This window comes from Malus sylvestris, chromosome 17, assembly GCF_916048215.2.
Source record: "Malus sylvestris chromosome 17, drMalSylv7.2, whole genome shotgun sequence".
Taxonomy (NCBI): domain Eukaryota; kingdom Viridiplantae; phylum Streptophyta; class Magnoliopsida; order Rosales; family Rosaceae; genus Malus; species Malus sylvestris.
Window position 1 is genome coordinate 7,643,205 of NC_062276.1, and position 25,404 is coordinate 7,668,608.

Genomic DNA, 25,404 nt, shown 5'->3' on the forward strand with positions numbered 1-25,404 from the left:
GGTACAAACAGTAGTACCCAAAGTTTTCAGTCAAAAGAGTCTTTTGGCTGTGATCACTCATATATTTCATGCATTTATATCATCCATTTCTAAAGTCTTTGTGATGTTTTTGTGTTAAAATTGTGGCATTTTACCTTACATTGTGTTAAGGGTCTTGTATTTCATTAATTTCTTTGAGTTTGTTAAGGGTCTTGTATTTCATTAATTTCTAACCTTCAGTATTAATGTGTAACATTCTTTTTATAAGTTGGCCATGATTTCTTATTCCTTCTGCCAGTTTATTTTATGAGGTTGCATTTGCAGGTTTTCGATGAAAGCAAAAGGCAGAAAACGTGCATGTGAAAGCAAAAGAGCAGTGCAGCTGCCCTTGGGCAGCAGAAAAAGAACTTTTGTTATTCTCTTGCAGTGTGAGGCTCAGCAAAAAGAAAAGAAGGAATACAAAAACAAAACAAAAGAAAGAATAAAAGGAAGAGTGGAAGGAATAAGAAAAGGAAAAGAAGAATAATGGGATGGAAGAAGAAGCATAAAAGCAAAAGAAATAGGGGAGCACTCGGACTGCAGGAGAAAGATATAAAAAAAAGAAGAGAAAAGCTGCCTTGGCAGCGTGAGGGAGAGAAGAGAACTGACGTGAGGCGCAGAAAAGGAAGAGGACGGGGGCAGAAGCAGCAGAAGCAAGGTGCAGGGAACGTGAAAGGTGCGGAATAACAGCTGCTTGGCAGCGTGGAAGAAAATAAAGAAAAGGAAAGCTGCCTCTTGCAGCAAGGCAGCTCGCATGAATAAAAAGACTCGGACAAGAGAGAAGACGGAGAGAACAGAAACGAAAGAAAAAAAAAACTGTTAGAGATAAAAAAAAAATAAAAGAAGCAAAGGGAGAGACTGACGGGCAGAAGAGGAAGTGATAGAGCACAGAGAGCAGAGGTGCGAGGCAGGGCGCAGAGAGAAAGAAGCACGGCAGAGAGCAAAACTCCACTCTATTTTTCTTGGTTTTGTCTTCTCAAACTCATGCTTTACTTTTGGTTTAATTTGATAATTATGTGTAACTAATTTTTAGTAGATAGGGGCTGTTTTGAAGCCCCGAATATGATTGTAAGTATGTTGTGATATTTTGTTTGAATGACTTTTATGAAAGGATGAAAATTGTTTCACTACTTATGTCATTGATAAATTCTTTATGTGTTTCTATGGATGCATACATAGTGAGCATATTTAGGATTTTAATGCTATGAATATATGTCTGCCTGCCCTTGTTGAATGAGGACCTACATATGTTCTAGAGTAGCACTTGTTAATTGTGGTTAACATGTGAACCGATTTCTAGGATAAGTAAGACAACGCCAGTACTTACGATGCCTTGTGATGACTCAAACTCTTTTTATTCTTAATGATTTCTACTTGTTAAATCTATGAACACACCATTCTAGATTGCATGCTAGGGACTAAGTTAAGTTGAAAACGCCATTCTCTTAACATACTACGTAAGAAAGAGTAATAGGTTGAGTTCTAACAGTGAGCCAACTTGAGCATCTTCATCCGGAAATAAAAGGGATTTGAATGAAACATAACATACTTACATGATTATTTGGTGGTGGATAACATGTCCCCTAACTCGTTTTCTTAACTTGTGAATTAAAATCTATTGGTATTATTTAAAATCTGTTTCTGTACTGTTTTTGTACGATTTAATTTAAATAGAAAATCAACTCCAAAAATCCCAAAAATTTGTGAGACTGTCGTACTGTGTGTCTAGTTTATGAGTATCGTTGCATTTGGATAAGTGTAAGTTAGTTTAATAATTATTGTTCGGTGGCTGGTCAGTGGAGACAGCCACCCTGTTTTTGTGACATTTTTAAGTATTTGGATAAAACAATCTTCTGCGGGAAAGACCCTTATTTTCATATGCTACAATTGACAAATCTTAGTGTTAATAAGGAAAATTAATAGGATTATTGTGTGCTACTTTGTGGTGCGTTATAAATTACTATCAAATTTTTGGCGCCGTGTCGCCGGGGATTGTTATTTCTGATTGCTTATATTTTATTTTTATTTTTATTTTTATTTATTTGTATTATTTTCTATTTCTTGTCTATTTAGTGTTTTTGGTTTTGGGTTTATTTCAGGTACTTTTTGTAGTATATGCAAACTCGAAGGTCCGAAAGCATTGATATAGCTCCCTACAATCCTGAGCCTGAACAAATACTTCGAAAGGTTCGAGGAGAAATCAAACAGAATCAAGCATTGGTGTCCGTACCATCATCATCGTCTCCACCACATTTTAGTTCAATAAAGGAGGAAAAACCACAATGAGACATGGCTGACAACCGTACTCTGAGGGAGTTGGCAACGCCAAACACGGATCAACAACCATTGTGCATCACATATCCAAATGACGAAGGAGGATGTGAGCTCAAGTCCGGCATGATTCACTATTTGCCTAAGTTCCATGGGTTCTCAACAGAGGATGCCAACAAGCATCTTATGGAGTTTCATGTAGTATGCTCAGGAATGAGACCAGCAAATGTGAATGAGGAGCAAGTCAAGTTGAGAGCATTCCCATTTACATTAGAAGCTAAGGCAAAGGAGTGGCTTTACAATTTACCTCCGGGATCAATGAACACCTGGAACCAGGTGAAGCAAGCATTCTTGGAGCAATATTTTCCAGCCACCAAAGCTGCAAGCATAAGGAAAGACATATGTGCAATCCGACAACAACATGGAGAGCCCTTTGGAGATTACTATGAGCGATTCACACATTTGGTTGCATCTTGTCCTAATCATCAAATTTCAGAGCATCTTTTAATACAGTATTTTTATGAAGGATTATGTGGTACTGATCGTATAATGCTTGATGCAGCCAGTGGAGGAGCATTCATGGACAAGACACCAATAAATGCTAAGGCATTATTAAAGAACATTGCTGGCAACACACGACAATTTGGAGGGAGAGATGAGCTACCTTTTAAGAAAGTTAACGAGGTAAGTGCTAATTCTAGTATTGAATTACAATTAGCTAACTTGACTAATCTTGTGCAACAGGTTATTGTGGCTCCAAAACAAGTGTGTGGTGTATGTTCAATGATGGGACATGTCACGGACATGTGCCCTTCGTTGATGGATCAAGGTGGTCTTGAGCAAGCTAATGCATTAGGAGGATTTCAAGGGCAACAAAGGCAAAAGTATGATCCATATTCCAACAACTATAATGCAGGATGGCGCGATCATCCACACTTAAAATGGAACAATCAAGACAATGGACAATCTGTTCCTAACAATTATAACCGTCCACCTGGCTTCTTTCAAGCAAGACCACATGCACCATTTCAGCCTCAACAACAACAAGCTCCAAGTAAGTCTCTTGAGGATTTAATTGCTTCTTTAGCTAACTCTACTCAATCTCATCAACAGAAAACAGACAAAGCAATTGAAAACCTTGAGCGCCAAATGAGTCAGTTAGCAAGTTTGATGGGGCAACAACACCAACCAGGAAGGTTACCAAGCCAAACTGTGACCAATCCAAATGCGGAGCAGTTAAATGCTATGACTTTAAGGAGTGGAAAAGAAGTTTTTGAGCATCCAAGGATGCAACAAGGGGAGTTACAAACCAAAAATCTTGAGCAAGATGAAGCTTCAACAGAAATTGAAAAGTCTTCTAAAGCAGTTGAATTAAATAAAAAAAATTCTAATACTGTAAGAAAAGAAATTCAAAATTCATTTAACTCATGTGTCCCTATTCCTTTCCCTCGCAGGTTTATGAAGTCAAAGAAAGAGCAAACTGATAAGGAAATCTTGGATACTTTCCGAAAAGTCCAAGTGAACTTACCTCTTTTAGATGCCATAAAACAAGTGCCCAAGTATGCAAAGTTCCTTAAAGAGCTTTGTACAAACAAGAGGAGATTCAATGATCAAGAAACTGTGGCATTAAGTGAGGAAGCATCAGCTGTTTTGCAAAGGAAGCTACCACCAAAGTTGAAGGATGCCGGTAGCTTTACCATTCCATGTGTAATTGGAGGGAAAGAGTTTGGGAGAGCATTGTGTGATTTGGGGGCATCCATCAATCTGATGCCATATTCAGTGTATGAATCATTGAACCTTGGAGAGTTGAAGGAAACAAAGGTAATAATCCAGTTGGCAGACCGTTCAAATAGATATCCGAAAGGCTTATTGGAGGATGTACTTGTGCAAGTGAATGAGCTTATTTTTCCTGCTGATTTTTTTGTTCTTGAGATGGAACATGACCCTATGCCTACTGCACTTCCTCTTATATTGGGAAGACCATTCCTTAGAACGGCACGTACAAAGATTGACGTCTATGATGGTACCTTGACCATGGAAATTGATGGAGAAATTGTCAAATTCAGAATCTTCGATGCTATGAGGTACCCTAATGATTTTGAATCTTGTTTCTCTATTGATGCGTTTGACTATTTTGTGCAGGATTGTTTTAATGAAAGTGTGGGACAAGGTAATTTAGAAAAGGTGTTAGTGCATAGCATTACACATGAAAAGCTTAATACTTTCGAGCACATTGATGAAGAATTAATTCAGACTATGGCAGATCTTGAGTCTCTTTCACCAATTCACGGTAAATCTTCTGCCTATTTTATTTCTCTTCCTATTTCTAACAAAAAAAATCTTCCTTCTGTGATTCAGGCACCAAAATTAGAGCTTAAATCGATTCCTGAATATTTGAAGTATGCATTTTTGGGAGAGGAAGAAACATTACCAGTCATCATATCATCACAACTCACAGCAGAGGAGATGGAGAAACTGATCCGGGTACTGAAGGATCATAAAACTGCGATAGCTTGGAGCATTACAGATATCAAAGGTATAAATCCAGCTACATGTATGCATAAGATTCTGTTGGAGGAAGGTGCAAAACCAACAAGGGAAGCTCAACGGCGTTTAAACCCTCTCATGATGGAGGTCGTCAAGAAAGAGGTTATCAAACTTCTTGATGTTGGCATCATATATCCTATTTCAGACAGCAAGTGGGTGAGCCCTGTTCACGTAGTTCCAAAGCGATCAGGAGTCACAGTTGTTAAGAATGAAGCTAATGAGCTAGTGCCTACACGTGTGCAAAATAGTTGGAGAGTTTGTACAGACTATCGGAAGATAAACAACACCACACGCAAGGATCATTTTCCAGTCCCATTCATTGATCAAATGTTAGAAAGGTTAGCTGGTCATTCTCATTATTGTTTTCTTGATGGCTATTCTGGATATAATCAAATTGCAGTTGCTCCAGAGGATCAAGAAAAGACGACTTTCACATGTCCATTTGGTACATTTGCATATCGAAGGATGCCGTTTGGACTTTGCAACGCACCTGCCACATTTCAAAGGTGTATGGTGAGTATCTTTTCTGATATGATTGAGAAAATAATTGAAGTGTTCATGGATGATTTTTCTGTTTATGGTGATTCTTTTGATACATGTCTACATAATCTGTCCCTAGTTTTAAAACGTTGCCAAGAAACTAATCTGGTCTTAAATTGGGAAAAATGTCATTTCATGGTTTCTCATGGATTAGTTCTAGGGCATATCATATCTGAAAAGGGAATTGAAGTGGATAAGTCTAAAGCAGAACTTGTTAGTTCTTTACCTCTCCCTACTACTGTCAGGGAGGTTCGTTCTTTTCTGGGACATGCAGGTTTTTACCGCAGGTTTATGAAGGACTTCTCAAAGATTTCTAGACCGTTGTGTCGTTTGCTTCAAAAGGATGTATCATTTGATATGAATAAAGAGTGTGTGGTAGCATTCAACAAGCTTAAGGAGTTGTTATCCACAGCTCCTGTGATCATGCCACCAGATTGGAGTTTACCTTTTGAGTTGATGTGCGATGCTTCAGACTATGCAGTCGGAGCAGTTCTAGGGCAACGTGTCAACAAAGTGCCTCATGTCATTTATTATGCATCCCGGACACTTAATGATGCCCAGTTGAATTATTCAACAACAGAGAAGGAGTTTTTAGCTGTTGTATTCGCTTTAGAAAAATTTCGATCTTATCTGATTGGGACTAAAATTATTGTGTTTTCTGACCATGCAGCATTAAAGTATCTACTCACAAAAAAGGATGCAAAACCTCGACTCATTCGATGGATACTTCTACTTCAAGAGTTTGACTTAGAGATCAAGGATAAAAAAGGGAGTGAGAATGTTGTAGCAGATCATCTTAGCCGATTTGTGCATTCAAACACAGAGGAAGATCTCATCCCTTTAAGTGAGAGTTTTCCGGATGAGCAATTGTTTTCATTAAAGATTACTGACCCTTGGTATGCAGATATTATCAATTACAAGGTCATCAAAAAGATTCCGGATGATTTTACACGTGCTCAGAAAGATAAGCTTGTCAAAACCGCCAAATACTACGAGTGGGATGATCCTTATTTGTGGAAATATTGCACTGATCAATTAATTAGAAGGTGTGTCCCCGAATCTGAGTTTAAATCTATTCTAACTTTTTGTCATTCTTATGCATGTGGTGGCCATTTTGGAGCAAAGAGGACAGCACTTAAGGTGCTAGAGAGTGGATTTTATTGGCCGAGTCTGTTTAGGGATGCGTATGAGTTTTGTGCAACATGTGATCGTTGTCAACGAACAGGTAACTTGGGCCCAAGAAATCAAATGCCACAAACCCCTATTTTGGTTGTTGAGATCTTTGATGTGTGGGGCATTGATTTCATGGGACCTTTTCCATCTTCAAATGGTTTTCTGTACATTTTATTGGCTGTGGATTATGTTTCTAAATGGGTGGAAGCAAAAGCCACCAAAACTAATGATTCAAAAGTTGTTTCAGATTTTATTAAGAGTAACATCTTTGCAAGATTTGGAATACCTAGAGCAATCATTAGCGATGGAGGGAGTCATTTTTGCAATCGAACATTTGAAGCGTTGCTTAGGAAGTACAATGTCACACATAAGGTGTCTACACCTTATCATCCGCAAACTAGCGGTCAAGCAGAAGTATCAAATCGTGAGGTGAAGCAAATTTTGGAGAAAACTGTGAGTCCTAGTAGGAAGGATTGGAGCATGCGCTTGAACGATGCATTGTGGGCTTATAGGACTGCCTATAAGACTCCTATTGGAATGTCCCCATTTCGGTTAATTTATGGGAAACCATGCCGTCTTCCAGTAGAGTTAGAGCACAAAGCTTATTGGGCGATCAAAGCCTACAACATGGACATGAGTGTTGCCGGGAAGCAAAGGAAGCTTCAATTAAATGAGTTAGACGAAATCCGGAATGATGCGTACGAGTCAAGTCGAATATACAAGGAGAAATCAAAGGCATTTCATGATAAGATGATCTTAGGGAAGAACTTTGTCATTGGACAGAAAGTTCTTCTATTTAATTCTCGCCTTCGATTATTTCCAGGTAAGCTTCGTTCTCGATGGATTGGTCCATTTGTTGTAACTAATATTTTTCCTCATGGTGCAGTGGAAATCCGAAGTACGAAGACCGTAAACGTGTTCAAAGTGAATGGGCATAGACTCAAGCCATATTACGAGCCTTTTGCCGAGCATGATGTGGAGGTTGTACCTCTCCAAGAACCAGTTCCCTTTGGATGATTACTGGAGGCATCGTCCGGCTGCAAGACGTTAAAGAAAGCGCTTCTTGGGAGGCAACCCAAGCTTTTTATCTTTCATCTTTATTTTGAATAATTTTAAATGTTCTTGTTCTGTTTTTCTCTTGTTTTCTGGTTTGTGTGTTTAAGTCCTACTTTTGTTCCGTTATGCAGGTAATGATGTTGCAATCTCTACCACAACTTCTTGCAAAGTACTTGTACATTCATAAAAAAAAAAAAGGAACATTAAGCAGATAAATACAAGAGGGAGTCTTCACATAGGCTGCTTAGGAGGAACTTCAGTAGTCGGCGGAGCTTCAGCAGTCGGCGGGGCCACAGAAGGAGGAGGCATCAGAGGTTGATCATTTGGAGCTTCACTACGAGGTATAGCCCCAGAAGACGAAGGCAGATGCGGTTGGAACAAGCCCACAAACCTCCGGTGATCAAGTAAAATCTGACCATCATTTTCCTGCAGCTGGTCAATTTTCCTCTTCATGTTTGTGGCATAATTGTGTGCAAGCTTGTGCAATTGTTTATTTTCATGCTTGAGTCCTCTAACCTCATCTTTGAGACTCTGTATTTCAGCCACCAACGATTCAACGTGACGGGTTCGAGCAAATAGGCGTTGGGCCATGTTGGACACAGAACCCGCACACTGCACGCTAAGAGCCAGAGACTCCTTAACCGCCAATTCATCAGACCGTCTAGCGAGCAGTCTGTTATCTCTGGGGGTGACAAGGTTCCGGGCCACCACCGCGGCGGTCATGTCATTTTTCATCATCGAATCCCCCACGGTAAGGGGACCGGTAGGGGATATGAAAGATGGGCGCCATATGTTGTCTGGTGAAGGCGGAGCTGCCTCTTCACCAATGTTCAAGTCAAAACGACGATCGGAAGGGCCAGACATTTTTCAGAGGTGGTGAAGAAAGAAGAGAGTCGGGCTGATTAAGATTTTGGAAGTGCAAGGAGGGAGTGTTTACAGGAGGGAGCTCAAGTGTGTTGTGGAACAAAATTAACGCCTCTATAAAAAGAAGAAATCAAAGAGGCGCTCCTCAGAGAGGCGTCCTCTCGCAAATCGAAGAGTCGGGGCTCATTTCTCAAAAGCCGGATTCTTTTCTCAAAAGAGGCGTTTCATTTCTCAAAAAATGGGCTTGCTCAGAAACCACGAGCCGAACCCCGGATTTCAAAAGATCAAATTGTCCAGACGTGTTGTCACTCGTCACATGCAACTGGCAGCTTTGCAGAAATTACGGGCTGCTTTGTCAGAAAGCGCGTAATTTGTACTATTCATCCATCCACCGGCTGCCGACAATGAGTGAGGGAATAGTTCCGGTTGTGAAGAAAAGTCCTATAAGTATCTACCTTCGCCTTCCACAGCAAAGGCACACCCTCTCAGCACTTCTTCATCTCCGAGAATGCATTCCCAAAGAACCCTCTCGAGTCACTCTGTATTCCTCATTCCCTGGGATACCCCTGCAAACAACCCATCCAGAGCAAAAGTATTTCATATCATAAAGGTTGAAAGCAAGAGTATCTCATATCATGCATTCTCCATGTTCTTTTCCTTGTCTTTGTTCTAACCTGCAGGACATGGAGAAATTGCTCTCGAGTACTCGTCTTCCACTGCTGATGTACTTCCAAAGAAGCTGCCACATCTACCTGAAGAACAGATAAGGCAAGCGAAAATGATACCAGCAGCATGTGGAGACAATGTGCCGAAGAAACAAGCAGAGAAGAATGCAGCTTGCACAATCATCCCAGCAGAAGGAGTCTGAGATGAAGAACTAGAGAAGCTGCCACATCTGCTTGGAGAACAAATAAGGAACTGCAACATCACCAAAGAGCAAAGCTTCGCCGTACAATATCATCAAATCATCACTTGCAAGTAAAAAGCTAAGTGTCACCCCGTTCAAGAGGAAAGCTGTGGAAAGTCAACAAGCACGACCAATGATCACTTATTAGTTCTTTTCATTGTCTTTTATCGTGATTTTCAATTTTTCGTTTGCAATTTCTTAATTTACATTTTGCGTTACTTAACTGAATTATTTCTTTTCTTTGCAGGAACTTTTGGTTATTTCCACCTTTGAAGTTGATTGCAGAATTTTAGCTTGGGGGGTCATCGCTTGGTTTTACTGCAAACTAGGGAAGTTTTCAGTCCAATTGCTTTATTTTGTTTCTTATTATTTATTTATTTTATTTTTATTTGCATTATAGTGTTTTCTGACATTGGGGACAATGTCCGGTTTAAGTTTGGGGGTAAAGAGTATAAAAAATGACCAAATTGAAATTTTTTGTACCTTCAACTACGAACAAGTTTCATTTGTTTCCATGTTGTTGCTTTTTGTTTTCTTAATTAGTTTTGTTTTCTTTTAAAAAAATAAAAAAAAAAATTTTAAAAAATCGGAAAATTTAAAAATCCAAAAATATTGTCTTGTTTCCCTTATTGTTTTAAATTAGATTTTTGTTAGTTTCCCGACCCAATGATATAATTGGATCAAATTTGAACCATGATCATCAAGAACTTAGTTAACATGTGTTTTGTGAAATTCATAATTCTCTTGTTAGTTTTGTACATGTTTGATCATCTTTGAAAAACCAAATGCACATAGCCTTGTTGATGTGAAACTAAAGCATGACTTAAAGCTTCATATGTGAATTTAGTGACCATATACATCCTATGTGAGTTTTTGAGCCTATTGAAAGTGTGTGCATTTTTCATACACTCCTATTCTTTCATGTGTGATGAACTTATGTGAGATAAATCTCTAGAACTTGCGTAACGATCTTTCGAAATGTTTGTCATTGATTGCATGAATTTGGAAATGATAGAGGCATTAGGTTTACCACTATGGCCCAAATAATGTTCCCAAAGAAAAATGATATCATTAGATTGCCAATTTGAGCCGTGTATGTTGAGCTTTTCTATTTCTTATCACCAGATATGTCTACCCTTGTACCTGAAACATTTTTTTCCTTACCCTTTCCAAGCGAGCAATGCGAGATTGTCTTATGAGAAACGTTTATGAAGTACTTTGAAGGTGTTTGGCAAAAGAATAAGTGTGGGGGTATTTCATGTTTGTATATATAAAAAAAAAAAAAAAAAAAAAAAAAAAAAAAAAAGAAAAAGAAAGATTGTACACAAAGAAAATAAAAAGTTGTTCAAGTTTCAGTTTAAGGGTGTGGTTGGAGGTGCTAAAAGAATCGTTGGAAATGTTGAGTTCTTATAAATCTAAAAAAAAGAATTGCTTGTAATGTAGCTTGGAACTTGTGTTTACCTATTCTTTCATTTCAATAACCCTCTCCCTAAACCTCATTACATCCAATAAAAGTCCTCTTGATTTAAGTTTTGCAATTACGATTGTGGAGATGAGATCTTTATGCAAGCTTATGGTAGAAATTTCACATTTGATTCTTTGAGCGAAACCCATTTAAACTAAACACATGTGTGATTGAGTGTATATCCCGTGAGAAGGTTGCTAGTTTGCATATGATGATTTTAAAAATATAAAAATTTTGAAATTGCATTAGCATGGCTATCTCACACACTACACTTCAAGGATGATTCAAAGATTACTGCTAATATTTGAATAAGGAAGATGAACTTGGGTTAGTTCCTTGATGCTAGCTATGGTTCTTGATGATTTGTTTTCTTGAATAAAATTCTATGAGGGTCACATAGGAGGAAACTAATGTTTTTCATGTTATTACTTTTTCATGTTTTCTTTGTTTTGCTCGAGGACTAGCAAAAATGTAAGTTTGGGGGTATTTGATCACTCATATATTTCATGCATTTATATCATCCATTTCTAAAGTCTTTGTGATGTTTTTGTGTTAAAATTGTGGCATTTTACCTTACATTGTGTTAAGGGTCTTGTATTTCATTAATTTCTTTGAGTTTGTTAAGGGTCTTGTATTTCATTAATTTCTAACCTTCAGTATTAATGTGTAACATTCTTTTTATAAGTTGGCCATGATTTCTTATTCCTTCTGCCAGTTTATTTTATGAGGTTGCATTTGCAGGTTTTCGATGAAAGCAAAAGGCAGAAAACGTGCATGTGAAAGCAAAAGAGCAGTGCAGCTGCCCTTGGGCAGCAGAAAAAGAACTTTTGTTATTCTCTTGCAGTGTGAGGCTCAGCAAAAAGAAAAGAAGGAATACAAAAACAAAACAAAAGAAAGAATAAAAGGAAGAGTGGAAGGAATAAGAAAAGGAAAAGAAGAATAATGGGATGGAAGAAGAAGCATAAAAGCAAAAGAAATAGGGGAGCACTCGGACTGCAGGAGAAAGATATAAAAAAAAGAAGAGAAAAGCTGCCTTGGCAGCGTGAGGGAGAGAAGAGAACTGACGTGAGGCGCAGAAAAGGAAGAGGACGGGGGCAGAAGCAGCAGAAGCAAGGTGCAGGGAACGTGAAAGGTGCGGAATAACAGCTGCTTGGCAGCGTGGAAGAAAATAAAGAAAAGGAAAGCTGCCTCTTGCAGCAAGGCAGCTCACATGAATAAAAAGACTCGGACAAGAGAGAAGACGGAGAGAACAGAAACGAAAGAAAAAAAAAACTGTTAGAGATAAAAAAAAAATAAAAGAAGCAAAGGGAGAGACTGACGGGCAGAAGAGGAAGTGATAGAGCACAGAGAGCAGAGGTGCGAGGCAGGGCGCAGAGAGAAAGAAGCACGGCAGAGAGCAAAACTCCACTCTATTTTTCTTGGTTTTGTCTTCTCAAACTCATGCTTTACTTTTGGTTTAATTTGATAATTATGTGTAACTAATTTTTAGTAGATAGGGGCTGTTTTGAAGCCCCGAATATGATTGTAAGTATGTTGTGATATTTTGTTTGAATGACTTTTATGAAAGGATGAAAATTGTTTCACTACTTATGTCATTGATAAATTCTTTATGTGTTTCTATGGATGCATACATAGTGAGCATATTTAGGATTTTAATGCTATGAATATATGTCTGCCTGCCCTTGTTGAATGAGGACCTACATATGTTCTAGAGTAGCACTTGTTAATTGTGGTTAACATGTGAACCGATTTCTAGGATAAGTAAGACAACGCCAGTACTTACGATGCCTTGTGATGACTCAAACTCTTTTTATTCTTAATGATTTCTACTTGTTAAATCTATGAACACACCATTCTAGATTGCATGCTAGGGACTAAGTTAAGTTGAAAACGCCATTCTCTTAACATACTACGTAAGAAAGAGTAATAGGTTGAGTTCTAACAGTGAGCCAACTTGAGCATCTTCATCCGGAAATAAAAGGGATTTGAATGAAACATAACATACTTACATGATTATTTGGTGGTGGATAACATGTCCCCTAACTCGTTTTCTTAACTTGTGAATTAAAATCTATTGGTATTATTTAAAATCTGTTTCTGTACTGTTTTTGTACGATTTAATTTAAATAGAAAATCAACTCCAAAAATCCCAAAAATTTGTGAGACTGTCGTACTGTGTGTCTAGTTTATGAGTATAAAATTTCGTTGCATTTGGATAAGTGTAAGTTAGTTTAATAATTATTGTTCGGTGGCTGGTCAGTGGAGACAGCCACCCTGTTTTTGTGACATTTTTAAGTATTTGGATAAAACAATCTTCTGCGGGAAAGACCCTTATTTTCATATGCTACAATTGACAAATCTTAGTGTTAATAAGGAAAATTAATAGGATTATTGTGTGCTACTTTGTGGTGCGTTATAAATTACTATCAGGCTGGAGACTTGAAATTCAGTCCATGTGTGGGTCGAAGTAACTAGATGTCGTTTAGAACTGATACTTGATATGAGGCGGTGCTCAATCTGAAATGATGCTCAACTAGAAGTAGCACATGTTGCGAGACTGCTCGGTTTGTGGCTTATGTTTCTTTGGTTGGCTCGACTTATGGCGTTGAAGGTGAGGGAGTCCCTTTTATAGAATAAGGGCTCGCTCCTCAATACATGAATGATAAGCTAGATTTGATGCTATCTAATGATAGTGAGGGAGTCCATTTTATAGAATAAAGGTTCGCTCCTTAATACATAAGTGATGGGCTAGAGTTGAGGCTCGCGGTGAGACGGTTGCTCAGCAGGCGGCGATGCTCTCTAATGATGGTGAGGGAGTCCCTTTTATAGAATAAGGGCTCGCTCTACAATACATAAGTGATGGGTTAGGAGTGATGCTCGCGGCGAGACGGTTGCTCAGCAGGCAGCGATGCTCTCTAATGATGGTGAGGGAGTCCCTTTTATAGAATAAGGGCTCGCACCTTAATACATGAATAATGGGTTAAGTCCCCTGAGTATTTTTCATGAGGCTCATTTGCGGAAGCGAGACTCAAATGTAATTATGTAATAAATGAAGGGGCAAATATGTAATAAGTGAGGAGCCATTAGTCTATAAAAGGGACTCCTCACCCTCACAATCCTCAAGCCTCACATCCCTAAACAGAGGCTCTCATATTCAGAGCTTTCATCCTTACAGAAAAGCTCTCTCGAACCCTCTTTTTCTCTGGGGGACTCCCTCTCACGCTTGTAATCTATACATTCATACAGAAAAATACAATCAACATCAGTGTGGACGTAGCACAAACATTGGGGTGAACCACGATACATCTTGTGTCCTTTACTTTCTTGCAGATTCACAGTCGGATTTACGTTGTTCCAAGACCTCCGGTTTTGTGCTTCAACATAAAGAAATACGAATAAATAAGGACCAAGTTACCAGCAATACTAGCTAGGAGAAAGTGCTAATGCGAGATTAAGTGTGAAATACACAACCAGAGCATAAATAGCCTAAATGCAGTCAAGCAGGACAAGTACTAATTATACAACACCTAAGGGTTATCCTACATTTATGATGTTTTGTTAGAACCACCGTTGAAATCCTAGTGAGCCACCAAAGCACTTCTACCTAAAACCTGGAGGGGCGCAAAACATAAAGTGTGAGTGGGCAAAAATAAAGCTTTTCAAAATCATTTCATTTCTTAAAAATTCTAATACCTCGCCGTAAAACCTGTATAATTTCCTAGAAAATATAATATATGCTATATCAGAAATCATGCTTAGGATGAAAATTCATAGAAATATACCATGCCAAAGTATCTCAATGAAATGCTATAAGTAATCCAATTAAAATGTATCAATGCCAGACATCATATCAGCCATATCCACCTAACGTGACTTGCATGGCTGAATCTATAGCTCATAACCAATCCCAATCGTATCAAATCTTGCACACGAGTCGGAACCATTTAAAGTGGTCTATACGACAAGACTAGGTGTAAAATGAATATGTTCTAGTGCTACGATCACGTGAAGGCTGTGCGAATGATCGGCGGCCATTTACTAGTTGGAACCACCTAAAGTGGTTTGTACGACAAGCCTGTGCACCTAACTTGGATCCAAGGTGAGCATATGGTGTGGGAGGTGAACATCAAGTGAAGGATTGTACCCTAACTCTGGCGGGAGCACTAACACTGGGGTGCAGGTTTATGAGCTCTCAATACATCACATCATATCTCGCATAACTGAAGTAATCTCATATCTTTAATTTATGAACTTACCTGGTACTTACATGTGCGTCCGCAGCACCAATCATAAATATATGCAACTACTAATGCATAAATAAAATAGGCAGATACTTTGCATGGCATTTCAAAACGTATAATTATTCAAATTTGTTTTCTGGGAAAAATCTCAAGTATATAGGTATATACGGAAAACCAAAAGCCCACTTATTGGTATGTCGAAGGGTCGTAACCCCCGAGCCTCGATTGATGGCGCTCGTCCTCAGGATAGGTTTCACCTATATGCGAAATAACTAAATAAACATTATTTAGAGCACATATACAAAACTAGGAAATAACTTCTCATACATTGCTTAAATGGGGTATTTGAATAAACCACAATGACCTACTCAACCTCAGAAACATCCACATATTTTTAGAAAAAATTTCCGACCACCCACGCGCTCTCACACGCTGGCCAAGGCACGGCCAGACACGCGGCTCACGCGCAGGCACGTGCTTGGCACACCAAATGGATTCCCTAACGGCGTTAGAGAATATTCCGTTAAATATAAGCATATACTGTTAGAATTACCTGACGGCGTTAGAATATTCCGTCAACTTTGATGGAATATTCTCCTTATTCTTCCTTAGTTCGTTGGAGTCCAGCGCTGGTGCCGCTGCGATCGCCGAAAACTGGAAAATCTTAAAACTCAATATCTTTTTCATTTCTCAACCAAAATTCATGAAACTTAAACCAAAATGAAGCTTACAACGAGTAGAACAAAACCTTACCAATTTTAAGCCTTAAAATCCATGGAATCTCGCCGGAGAAACCTCGATAATCTGGCCAAATTTGAAACTCGTTGAACTAAGCTTCTCGACGTCTAAAACACTCCAACTTTATTCCCCAAGCTTCGTGAAGACATCCTAAAGCTTCCTAGAACCTTAAAACTCGAAGAAAAGGCCACGATCACGACTGCATGAACAATACTCAAAATATGAGATTCTTAGTTCTCGGGTTTTTGAGGTTTTCACGTCCAACCACCACCACTATTTGACTCCTAAGCTAGCAAGGAGTCCAAAAACACCAATCACAACCTCGATCCGTGAAGTTTGAAAGGGTTTTGATGGTTGTCCGTATAGGTTGTACAGAAATGGTAAGAAAATCCGAGAGAGGGAGGAGAGAGAGAGGTCAACGAGTAAGGGTGTGTGTGTGAGTGTGTGGTCCAGTTTGTCACCAACCAAAACTAGGAAAAATTTGGTTCTAGTTGGGTCCAAAAACTTAGGAACCTAACCTATTTGGTCCACATCCAAAACTCAAAACACATGACGCATCTCAACGTCCAAGGGCAAAATAGACATTTCACACTGGCGATAAAATAATTTGGGACGGGCTGTGACAGTATTACATACTCCAAAAATAGAACCTAATGAAAAAACATTAGTACATTACTGCAAAATATTAAATGTTCAAAGATATGCAAAATAAGGGGACTTTTTTCAGACTTGTACATTAATAATCATGAATTTTATTTATTTTGAACTCCCTTAAAAATACTATTCATGAGAGTTTGTATGGTTTTAAAAAATTCAAACGACGATATACCCAGGCTCAAAGCTAGAGGATACGATCACGAGCGTTTGCATATTTTTTCATATTTTTTGCACTTATAAATTAATTATTATAATTTTGTAATGTGTTTGGTATTTTTTAATTACTTGCTACTTTTATTTTTAATGTGTTTTATATATTTTTTTAATCTCACTCTTTCCCTATAGTATACTATAAAAATAAATAAAACTTAAATTTTTTAATTTTATATAGAATAATAATACAATAATACATATATAATATATAATATATACATATACACTATGGCTACTATATTTTATAGTAAGTTTTTTTAGTAGTTTAGAAACATAAAATCATCAAAATAACTTTTTCTTAACCTGTCGAATCGGGTTACCCGCTTGTCACCTTTGTGTAAACCTGTTAAGGACCCGTTATTAACGGGTTCTTCTTGTGTGACCAGATAACGACCCAATTAGTTATCATGTTGACCTGAAACCCGTTATTTTTGTGTCGTGTTAACGGGTAGTGTAAGAAATTGTCAGGTCTATGTCTATTCCTCTTTGTCTCCTCCAACTTTTGTGAAAGACTACTAATTCCTTTCAACATAGAAAATTCATTATGTAAACGCATTTCAGAAATATTATTTTTAAGTTCATCTTCAAGAAGTATGAGCTCCATGTTTGGATAAAATTGAGCAAGACGAACTAACTCAACCACATAATATAAGTTTGATCAGATCCACTGACTCAACCAAAACTATAAGCAGAAAAAAAAAAAAAAAAAAAGAACACCTAATTCGGCTCTGTTCAGTGTTTGACTAATGGAACTAAGTTAATGAACTAATGGAAAATTATATCCAATGTCCAATGGAATTTGGAATTAACTAATAGAAAATTATGGATATTCTATAATATTTCATATGCTGCTACTTATATACAATATTCGATGCCCAATATTTCATCTGATGCTGCTTGCAGCCATATGGGTCAGAAAAATTTTCAAATGGATAAATTTAAACCTACTGGGATCAAGGATGCTAATGCCCCCACATTGACTTCAATAGTGCCTTAATATAAATAATATCATTTGTTAAAAAAAAAAAAAAAAATTCACGTCCTATGAATATCCACAAAAAATTGGAGAGACCATTGAAGTGTAACGTCCATCAGGTCGGGGTCCAGATGAATATGAAAGTAGGCCCAAGATGACCCAAAGAGTCTCTATCCTGTAGGACATGAATTTGCAGATTTGAGTGGATCGTAAAGACCCATATACACACCTGCAGAGACCAACTTTTCCTGATTCAAATTCAATTGCTTCTTCCTATCCTAAAATGGAATAATCCCCTACCGACCTAAAATGAAAGGGAATACCCCCCCAATTTCAGAAAAGTTAAAGAGTCACTATAGAGTATAGAGTATATGAACATGAATGTCCTAAATTTAGGACTTGTGTCAAAATACTTGGAGTATTTTTACTGCCTTTCTATAGATAATATGAATATGAATGTCCTAATTCGACAGAAAAAAATAAAATTGGTGAATGTCCTAAAATTATTAATGGAAAATAATTTTTGCACTCAGACATCTCATTTCATTTCTAGTTTCTATTCAACTATTGGATGGAATCAATTCAATGAAGATTAATGAAAGAGAAATGATAAAAGCATCAATTTTCCCCGCTCACACACCCTTGTTTAATTTTATATGTTATTTGTGTTTGATTTATTCAATCCACTAAATGGAAATAAAGAGGGGCTTGTGAGAGGCAAAAAGAGTAATGCTAGAAAGACCAAAATTTTGAACTAAATTTGTAAACTAAATGATTTATCATCAATAAGAAATAAGCACGTATATTAATAAACACTTAAGTAAAATACAATCATCAACATTCACATCATTTGGTTTATAAAATTTGGTTTAGAAATTTAGTTTCTCTAGCATTACCCGGCTAAAAATAGTGTGTGAGAATTAGCTCCCTAATGGATACGAAAATGAAAAGAAAAGTGTAGACTAAAAAACAATGTGAAAATCACTACCTGATAATATATTGGATGACCAAGCAATTATTGGTACATAGGAGGGCATAGAAAACTAATGAAAATGGCTTGAAAACTTTGAGTTTTAATGATAAGGACAAAATAAAGGGTAAAGTGAATAGTACCATGATTGACTTTTTAGTGTAAAAATGTGGTTTTTCGTTAAAGTGAACAGTACCAGGTGCTTTTCGTTAAAGTTCCCTAATAATTATTGGTGAATAGCCAAATTTTCAATGGTTCCAAAATCTCCTTTGTTATTAAAACTTAAAAAGTAAAAAAGGTTCCGAAATTACACAGAGATTCACCTTGTGGCATGGACTTGGCTTCTCTGCCCTCCCACTTTCCATACATTTTCATTCTTTTCTATTTTGTGTGGTCACGGTTAAGCTACATCAACATTTTATATTGATTTTTTATGAAGATAATAAGACAAAAAACAATAGTAATATAAAATGTTAACATGACTTAACCGTGACCGCACAAATAGAAGAGGATGAGAGTGTATGGGAAGCGGGAGGGCAGAGAAGCCAGGTCCTTGTGGCATATGTGGGGGTGGTGACAGATGGCGAGGCAGGCTCCTCTATGAGAGATTGTTCAGTATGATTGTCATACGGGATGGTAGTAAAAAACAAGATCTCGGTTGCGCATGAGTGAATGCTTTAACGTCGCTTTTAAAGTTCATTTTGAGCACTATACTCACAATTTTAGGGAATGTTTAATTTCAAATATTTTGTTCATATATAATATTGTTGCTTGCAACAGGTGAAACACTTGAGACTCTGGATTTTTGAGTGCAGAGAACCAAGCCATGAAGCATTCAAGCTAGGGTTAGCTGCAGCTGGACTTTTGGTTCTTGCACATGTTGTTGCCAACTTGCTTGGTGGATGCAATTGCATTTGTTCTCAGGATGAACTCCAAAAGGCTCCTCCTAACAAGCAACTCTCAATGGCATGCCTCGTCTTCACTTGGTACATGTCTATAATCAATGATTAGGTTAATTGCTTAAGAGTTAATTGATAATCATTTCGTCTTCAGTAATTTCAATTTGTGTAGATACCAAAAACTAAAATTAAAATAATTGTTAATTTTTATGTTCTAAATATATATGGGCGTCGTTGATGAGTAGGATAATTTTGGCCGTTGGATTGTCCATGCTGGTGATAGGGACTTGGTCAAACCACAAGTCAAGAGCATCATGTGGCTTCACACACCACCATTTTCTGTCGATTGGAGGCATCTTGTGTTTTGTTCATGGGCTGTTTTGTGTAGCTTATTACATATCTGCCACCGCATCGACTGTCTAATAGTTTAATTAGTTTCATTCAGCCATGATATAAGGATTGTTGCCTTGTTCTTTGCTAAATTAAGGCCAAATTTTTTTCTTGGTCCCTATGATGGTCCGGTATTTTCAATGTGACATTTGTGATGAAAAAGTTATTAATTAAACCTCCGTGGTGAGTCATGTTAGCAATTGAAGTCCAAATCCAAACTTTCGTTAGTGTTTCATTAAATAAACTCATATGACTATCACGTGGATGAGTGAAATTCATCATTTCAATCCAAATTACATCATATTCCATGGACATCTAGCATGACTTAGGTATACCGTATATGTGTGTTTTTTCTGAGCGAGTTATGACATACACTTGTTTCTCTTGTGAGTTGGTATCTGATTCCTGTATACAAAGCAAATTGAAACAAAGAGGGATATAATTTACATTAACCATTCACGAAATAAAAAATTACTTCATCATTTCTTATACCATAATGTATTTTGCACACTAATGACAAAAACATATATCCAACCCAAAAAATAAAAAATAAAAAATAACAACAAAGACAAAAGTATTTCTTTCACAATATAGTGTGGTTCATCATAACAAAAAGTCATTAAAAATGTTTTCCAAAACATAAACAAATAATCTAGTTTTTCACAAAACAAAATCAATTCCCTTCACTTCATCATTATTATTATCATTTTTTTTGCAAGGTATTGTGCTTTTTCATCTGTTGATTGTGCATGTTGTGCATTAGGGCCATTCCAGAAGGTCTCCAAGTATTTTTAGCATTTGATGATATTGCAGAGGTCATTCCAGGAGGTCTCCAAGGTGCATTGAAAGGTTGTGTACTGCAAGACTACGGCCTGCATCAAACCACACTACCAATTAAAGACAAAATTGAAAGGCATATATGCAGATTGGTACAAATTGATAGAAGAATTAAAATTCAAATAAGACTAAGTCTCTAACTCATGATTAAAGACGTGTTGGCAATGAAAAAAAAAATAGTTTATTAAAAGTATTAGGATTTCCAAACGAAATCATACCTAAGAAATCAGGCGCGACTTCACATTCACCTCTTCTCTTAACCATTGACATGGTTTTATAGGTGTCACATAAGTTTATTTAACGAAAGACTAACAGAAGTTTGGATTGGACCTCAATTGCTAACAAGGCTTATGTAGACATCGAAATTTCGGTAAATAAATGTTGACCGATAAATTAAAGTTTCAACGCTCATGTATTACATAAATTTTACACGTAGCGTGTGTCTAAACAAAAAATCAAAATAAGTTGGAAAAGTCATCAAACAGGACACGTGTCAACACCTGGCAGAAACGACTTATTTCATATGGAATATTATATTCAAAATTAGGCCTTGGAAATTTCTATAAATAGAAGGCTAATTCATTCATTCAAGGGAACCAAAATCATTATGCAAACTTCTTGAAGCTCTGAAGCTCTGAAACTCCGAAGCCCTCAAGCATCCAGGTTCCCGAAGAATCAAGAAAGCTCTCTTCGTTCTTCGTTCATCGTTCTTCCAAGATCAAGCCCCAACGGCCCTTTGGATCAACAATTATCCACCAATTCAAGATCAAGCCCCGACGGCCCTTTAGATGAATCGTACCGACAGTCCAAGATACTGTAAATTCCACCGCTTCATCAGTCATCCGACAAAAAAGTGCTTCGTGCTGAAAGATCTCATCATGAAGCTGGCTCAGAAAGGAATCATCGAGCTAGATCTTGACGATGTGGTGAAGTCAAACTATACCACCATCACTTTTGGCTCTTCCGACTCAAAGTTTTCACTTCAACCGTTGGGGGCATCCTCCAAGACAAGCAAAGTTGAGGGATGGACTCAAGTCACTCCTAAGAAATTGCACAAGAAGCATACGTCTCATCCACAAGTCCGCCAATCGGAAAGGGGGCAAAGCAGCTCTTGTCAACCTTCAAAGCAACTTGAACGTGTTGAAGATATTGAAATTTCGACACATAGATCGTCCATCCCCATCACGATGCGTGATTTCTTTCCTGAAGACTTCTTCAATCACTCGGTCAAGACTCCTTGCTATGAAAATTGCAAGGAAAACCTCTCCAAGATTGTTTGACAGACACAAAGCTCCTTGTCTGCAAAAGCCTAAACTGCAAGACACAAAGCTCTTTGTCTGCAAGAGCCTAAACTGCAAGACACAAGGCTCCTCGCCTGCACGAGCCTAAACTGCATGGCACTAAGCTCCTGGTCTGCACGAGCATAAAAGGCGACAACAAATGCTCCTTGCCTGCACGAGCCTAAACTGCAAACGGCACAAAAAGAAAATACCAAAAAATATGTATGTATTTGCACTACGTTACGACTTGATCTCTTCTTTGGAGGGGTACGTAGGTAGCTCGAATGTTCAATTTTTCGAGTTTAGTCACATCAAAATAAAAAAGAATAAATGTTTTATTAAAGAAGGTCAATTTTATTACAAATTTATTTTGTTAAGAAAATTTGCAATTTTCTTTGTACAAAATTAAATTACAGTTTCTTCGAAAAAAAAATAAAAAAAATTGAATACATATGTTATTATGTATTTAGAAAAAAAAAGAAAGAAAAAAAAAAGAAAAAAAAAAGAGATACAATTTCTTAAAAAAAAAAAAGAAAAAAAAAGAATACATATGTTATTATGTATTAAAAAAAAAAAAAAGGGGAAACATATATATATATATATGTCTCGGCCCAACACCAAGCTCCAGCAGCAACAAAAGGCATCAGTCCATGCCCAGCTCTCTCAGACCCAATTCGGGATTCAGGTTATCGGTTTTCCCAAACCGCGCCGCAGTCCTCCCTCTTCCTTCACGAGGACGCCTTTATCGCCATACCCAAACACCCGCCTTTCTTCACCATGATGCAGTAACCATCAGGAGGATTGGTACCACAACAAATTCCGTCAGATCCACAGCAGCAGTACCAGCAGCCGCCGCCGCAGCAGTGGATGATGAGCTCGCCGAGAAGCAGCGACAGCAGATTCAGCAGAAGCGCAAGAGACCCAGTCTGCGCTTGAGACGCTGATGAATGGCGACTGGGTGATGACTGGAGAACCGGAGCAGAGGCCTACCTCGTCAATTCAGAAGGCATGTTGCCACTTCCCATTACAGCTGACATGTCAACTCGATCGGCGAATGGGTGACCAAATGCTAACTAATCCTTTGCCGACCTCTCAGCTAACTCTCATCTCTCGCACTCTCTCGGATCTCCCTCTCTCACCGATCGAACCCACACCCACATAACGCGGTACCAGAGCCACCTCGATGACGGCGCAACAACACTACCGCCCTCGTGAATCTCTCCTCCCTCTCCCTCCGTCTCTGTGGAACTTCGGGACACCCAAAGGGCACCCAGAGGGCACCCAAATCCAGGTCCGGCGAGCTCACGGACCTCAAGCTAGAATCCAGATGGTACAACAATTACATGAGAGTTCCTGGATACAATGCAAGAGATGATCAGGAAGAACGAAAGGAGCAGTTCGAAGCCCTCCTAGATCGTCTTCTCTTCATCACCACTCAGCTCTCCCTTTCTTTCTGCCCAGCGAAGAGACTCCGACTCAAGCTTCGACTCCGACTCAACCAGTCCCTCATTCTGCAACCTCCAATCACTTCGTGGGGTTTCGAAGGAAATGAAAATGGTAGCAGCTCACACAGGATGCTTCCAGATCTCGGTCAAAATTCGCAGCCGCTTAGCAGTCAGTACTCTGGTGTGCTGGAGCTGTCTCAACAGGGTAAGAGGCAGCAACACATGGAACTCGGACACACCAGGGGCTATGACTCCACCACAGCAGCTGCGCGATCACCAGCTTCTCGGCGCGTCTCCCCCCAAACCCACCACTTCAACCCGTTCATCTCGCCTGATTCGAGTCGGGTCGAGTACCACAAAGTGCAGAAGCAACGGAAACAAACAAGAAAGGTCCAAGCTTTTTCTTCAAAACATCATCAGCTTTTCCCCCACTGTCTCCTCGCTCTCTTCCTCCAGCTCTACATCCTCCTCCAATCTGCCGACGACCTCAAGCTCGTCTACTTCAAGGCCGGGACTTCCTGCAAGAACTCGTCGCACGCTCTGAACAAGAAGGCAATGGAGAAGTCCAGCTTCAGAGACAACTCCAACTCCAAGATCTTTTCCTTCAGTATGCCTTCAAAGGGTTGAGCTGCTACACATCTGCTGTCATCAACAATCCGCACCATCCTTAGCATTGGTGCCACCAGCAGCTCTTCTCCGCCGTGACTCTCTTCCACCTCTCACTTCCTCTCCTGCCCTCCATGAAAGCTTTCCGTGCCCTCCACTCTGCTGGTAAAATGCGGCGGCAACTGCGACACATGCATGGTGTGCGTGAAACGGTTGACGGCGAATATGAACGAAGCAAGGGGGTTGCGGGACTGCAGCTACTTCATCTTTTCCTCTACAAGGCACAGCAACATGTCGGCTCGTCCTTAGGCAACAGTGCATCCTCATCTTCGCAGGAAAACAGCAACGGCAGTGCATTCTGGCCACCATGATCACAAGCGACGAAGAACTTCAATGATCGCCGTCAAACGACTAGCCGATCATGAAGCTCGACGCCTTACATTCTGCGCTCTCGGCATTGACTCCTTTCACTGCAGCTCCTGGCCTCCCTCGAGCTCGTCATTATGACCACCATGATAACAAAGAACTTCAAAGATCGCCGTCAAACGACTAGCCGGTCGTGAAGCTCGAAGCACCATCTTTTCGGCCTCCTTGCTCCTTTCCTGCAAATTCCTCTACCCATCACCCAAATTTATACAGAAAAAAAAAGAGGAGGTGGTGGTGCATCTGGCACCACGTGAAAAAAGGGGAATGGTGGATCAAGCACCATGTGAAAGCAGACGAAAAAAATAAAATAAAATAAAATAAAATAATAAAATAAAATAAAAAAAGAGAAGGTGGATTCTTGGTGGCTAGCACCATGCAAAAAGCAAAGGGAAAATGGGTTTTGGGATGGTGGATCACTCCACGTGAAAATATATATATATATATATATGTATGTATATATATATGTATGTGTATATATATATATAGATATGTGTGTGTGTATAATATATATATATATATATATATACAGCAAAAAAAAAAGCATTAAGAGAAATAAAAGTCCATTTTATTTTTGGAAATTTTACATAAATTTGCATTATACATACCTAAAAAAAAAAAATCAATCAAATCAAATTTACAAGAGGGAATCTTCAAGGACGATCAGGTGGCGCCTCAACACTCGGCAAAGCTCTAGGAAGAAGAGGCGCCGGAGGTTGACTGTTTGAAGCTTCATCACTCGGCGGAACCCCAGGAGGAGGAGGCACCGAAGGTTGATCATTTGGAGCTTCATTACGCTGTACAGCCCCAGAAGACGAAGGCAAATGCTGCTGGAACAAACCCACAAACCTCTGATGATCAAGTAAAATCTAACCATCAGATTCCTGC

General features: G+C 38.7%; 1 protein-coding gene across 1 annotated transcript; it reads left to right on the forward strand.

Moving 5' to 3' along the window:
* Positions 1–23,734: 23,734 nt before the first annotated feature.
* On the forward strand, positions 23,735–24,464 carry LOC126611679 (uncharacterized). The gene is made up of 2 exons (XM_050280053.1): positions 23,735–23,922; positions 24,194–24,464. Exons 1-2 carry the CDS (start codon positions 23,735–23,737, stop codon positions 24,462–24,464), a joined length of 459 nt encoding a protein of 152 aa, XP_050136010.1.
* Positions 24,465–25,404: the final 940 nt, after the last annotated feature.

What these genes read in the sequence shown, in the direction of transcription:
- LOC126611679 (XM_050280053.1), top strand. Translation starts at nt 23,735, where the DNA reads ATGACTCCACCACAGCAGCTGCGCGATCACCAGCTTCTCGGCGCGTCT. An exon ending in ATCAGCTTTTCCCCCACTGT is followed by an intron (nt 23,923 to 24,193) that starts CTCCTCGCTCTC and finishes CTCCGCCGTGAC; the next exon opens with TCTCTTCCACCTCTCACTTC.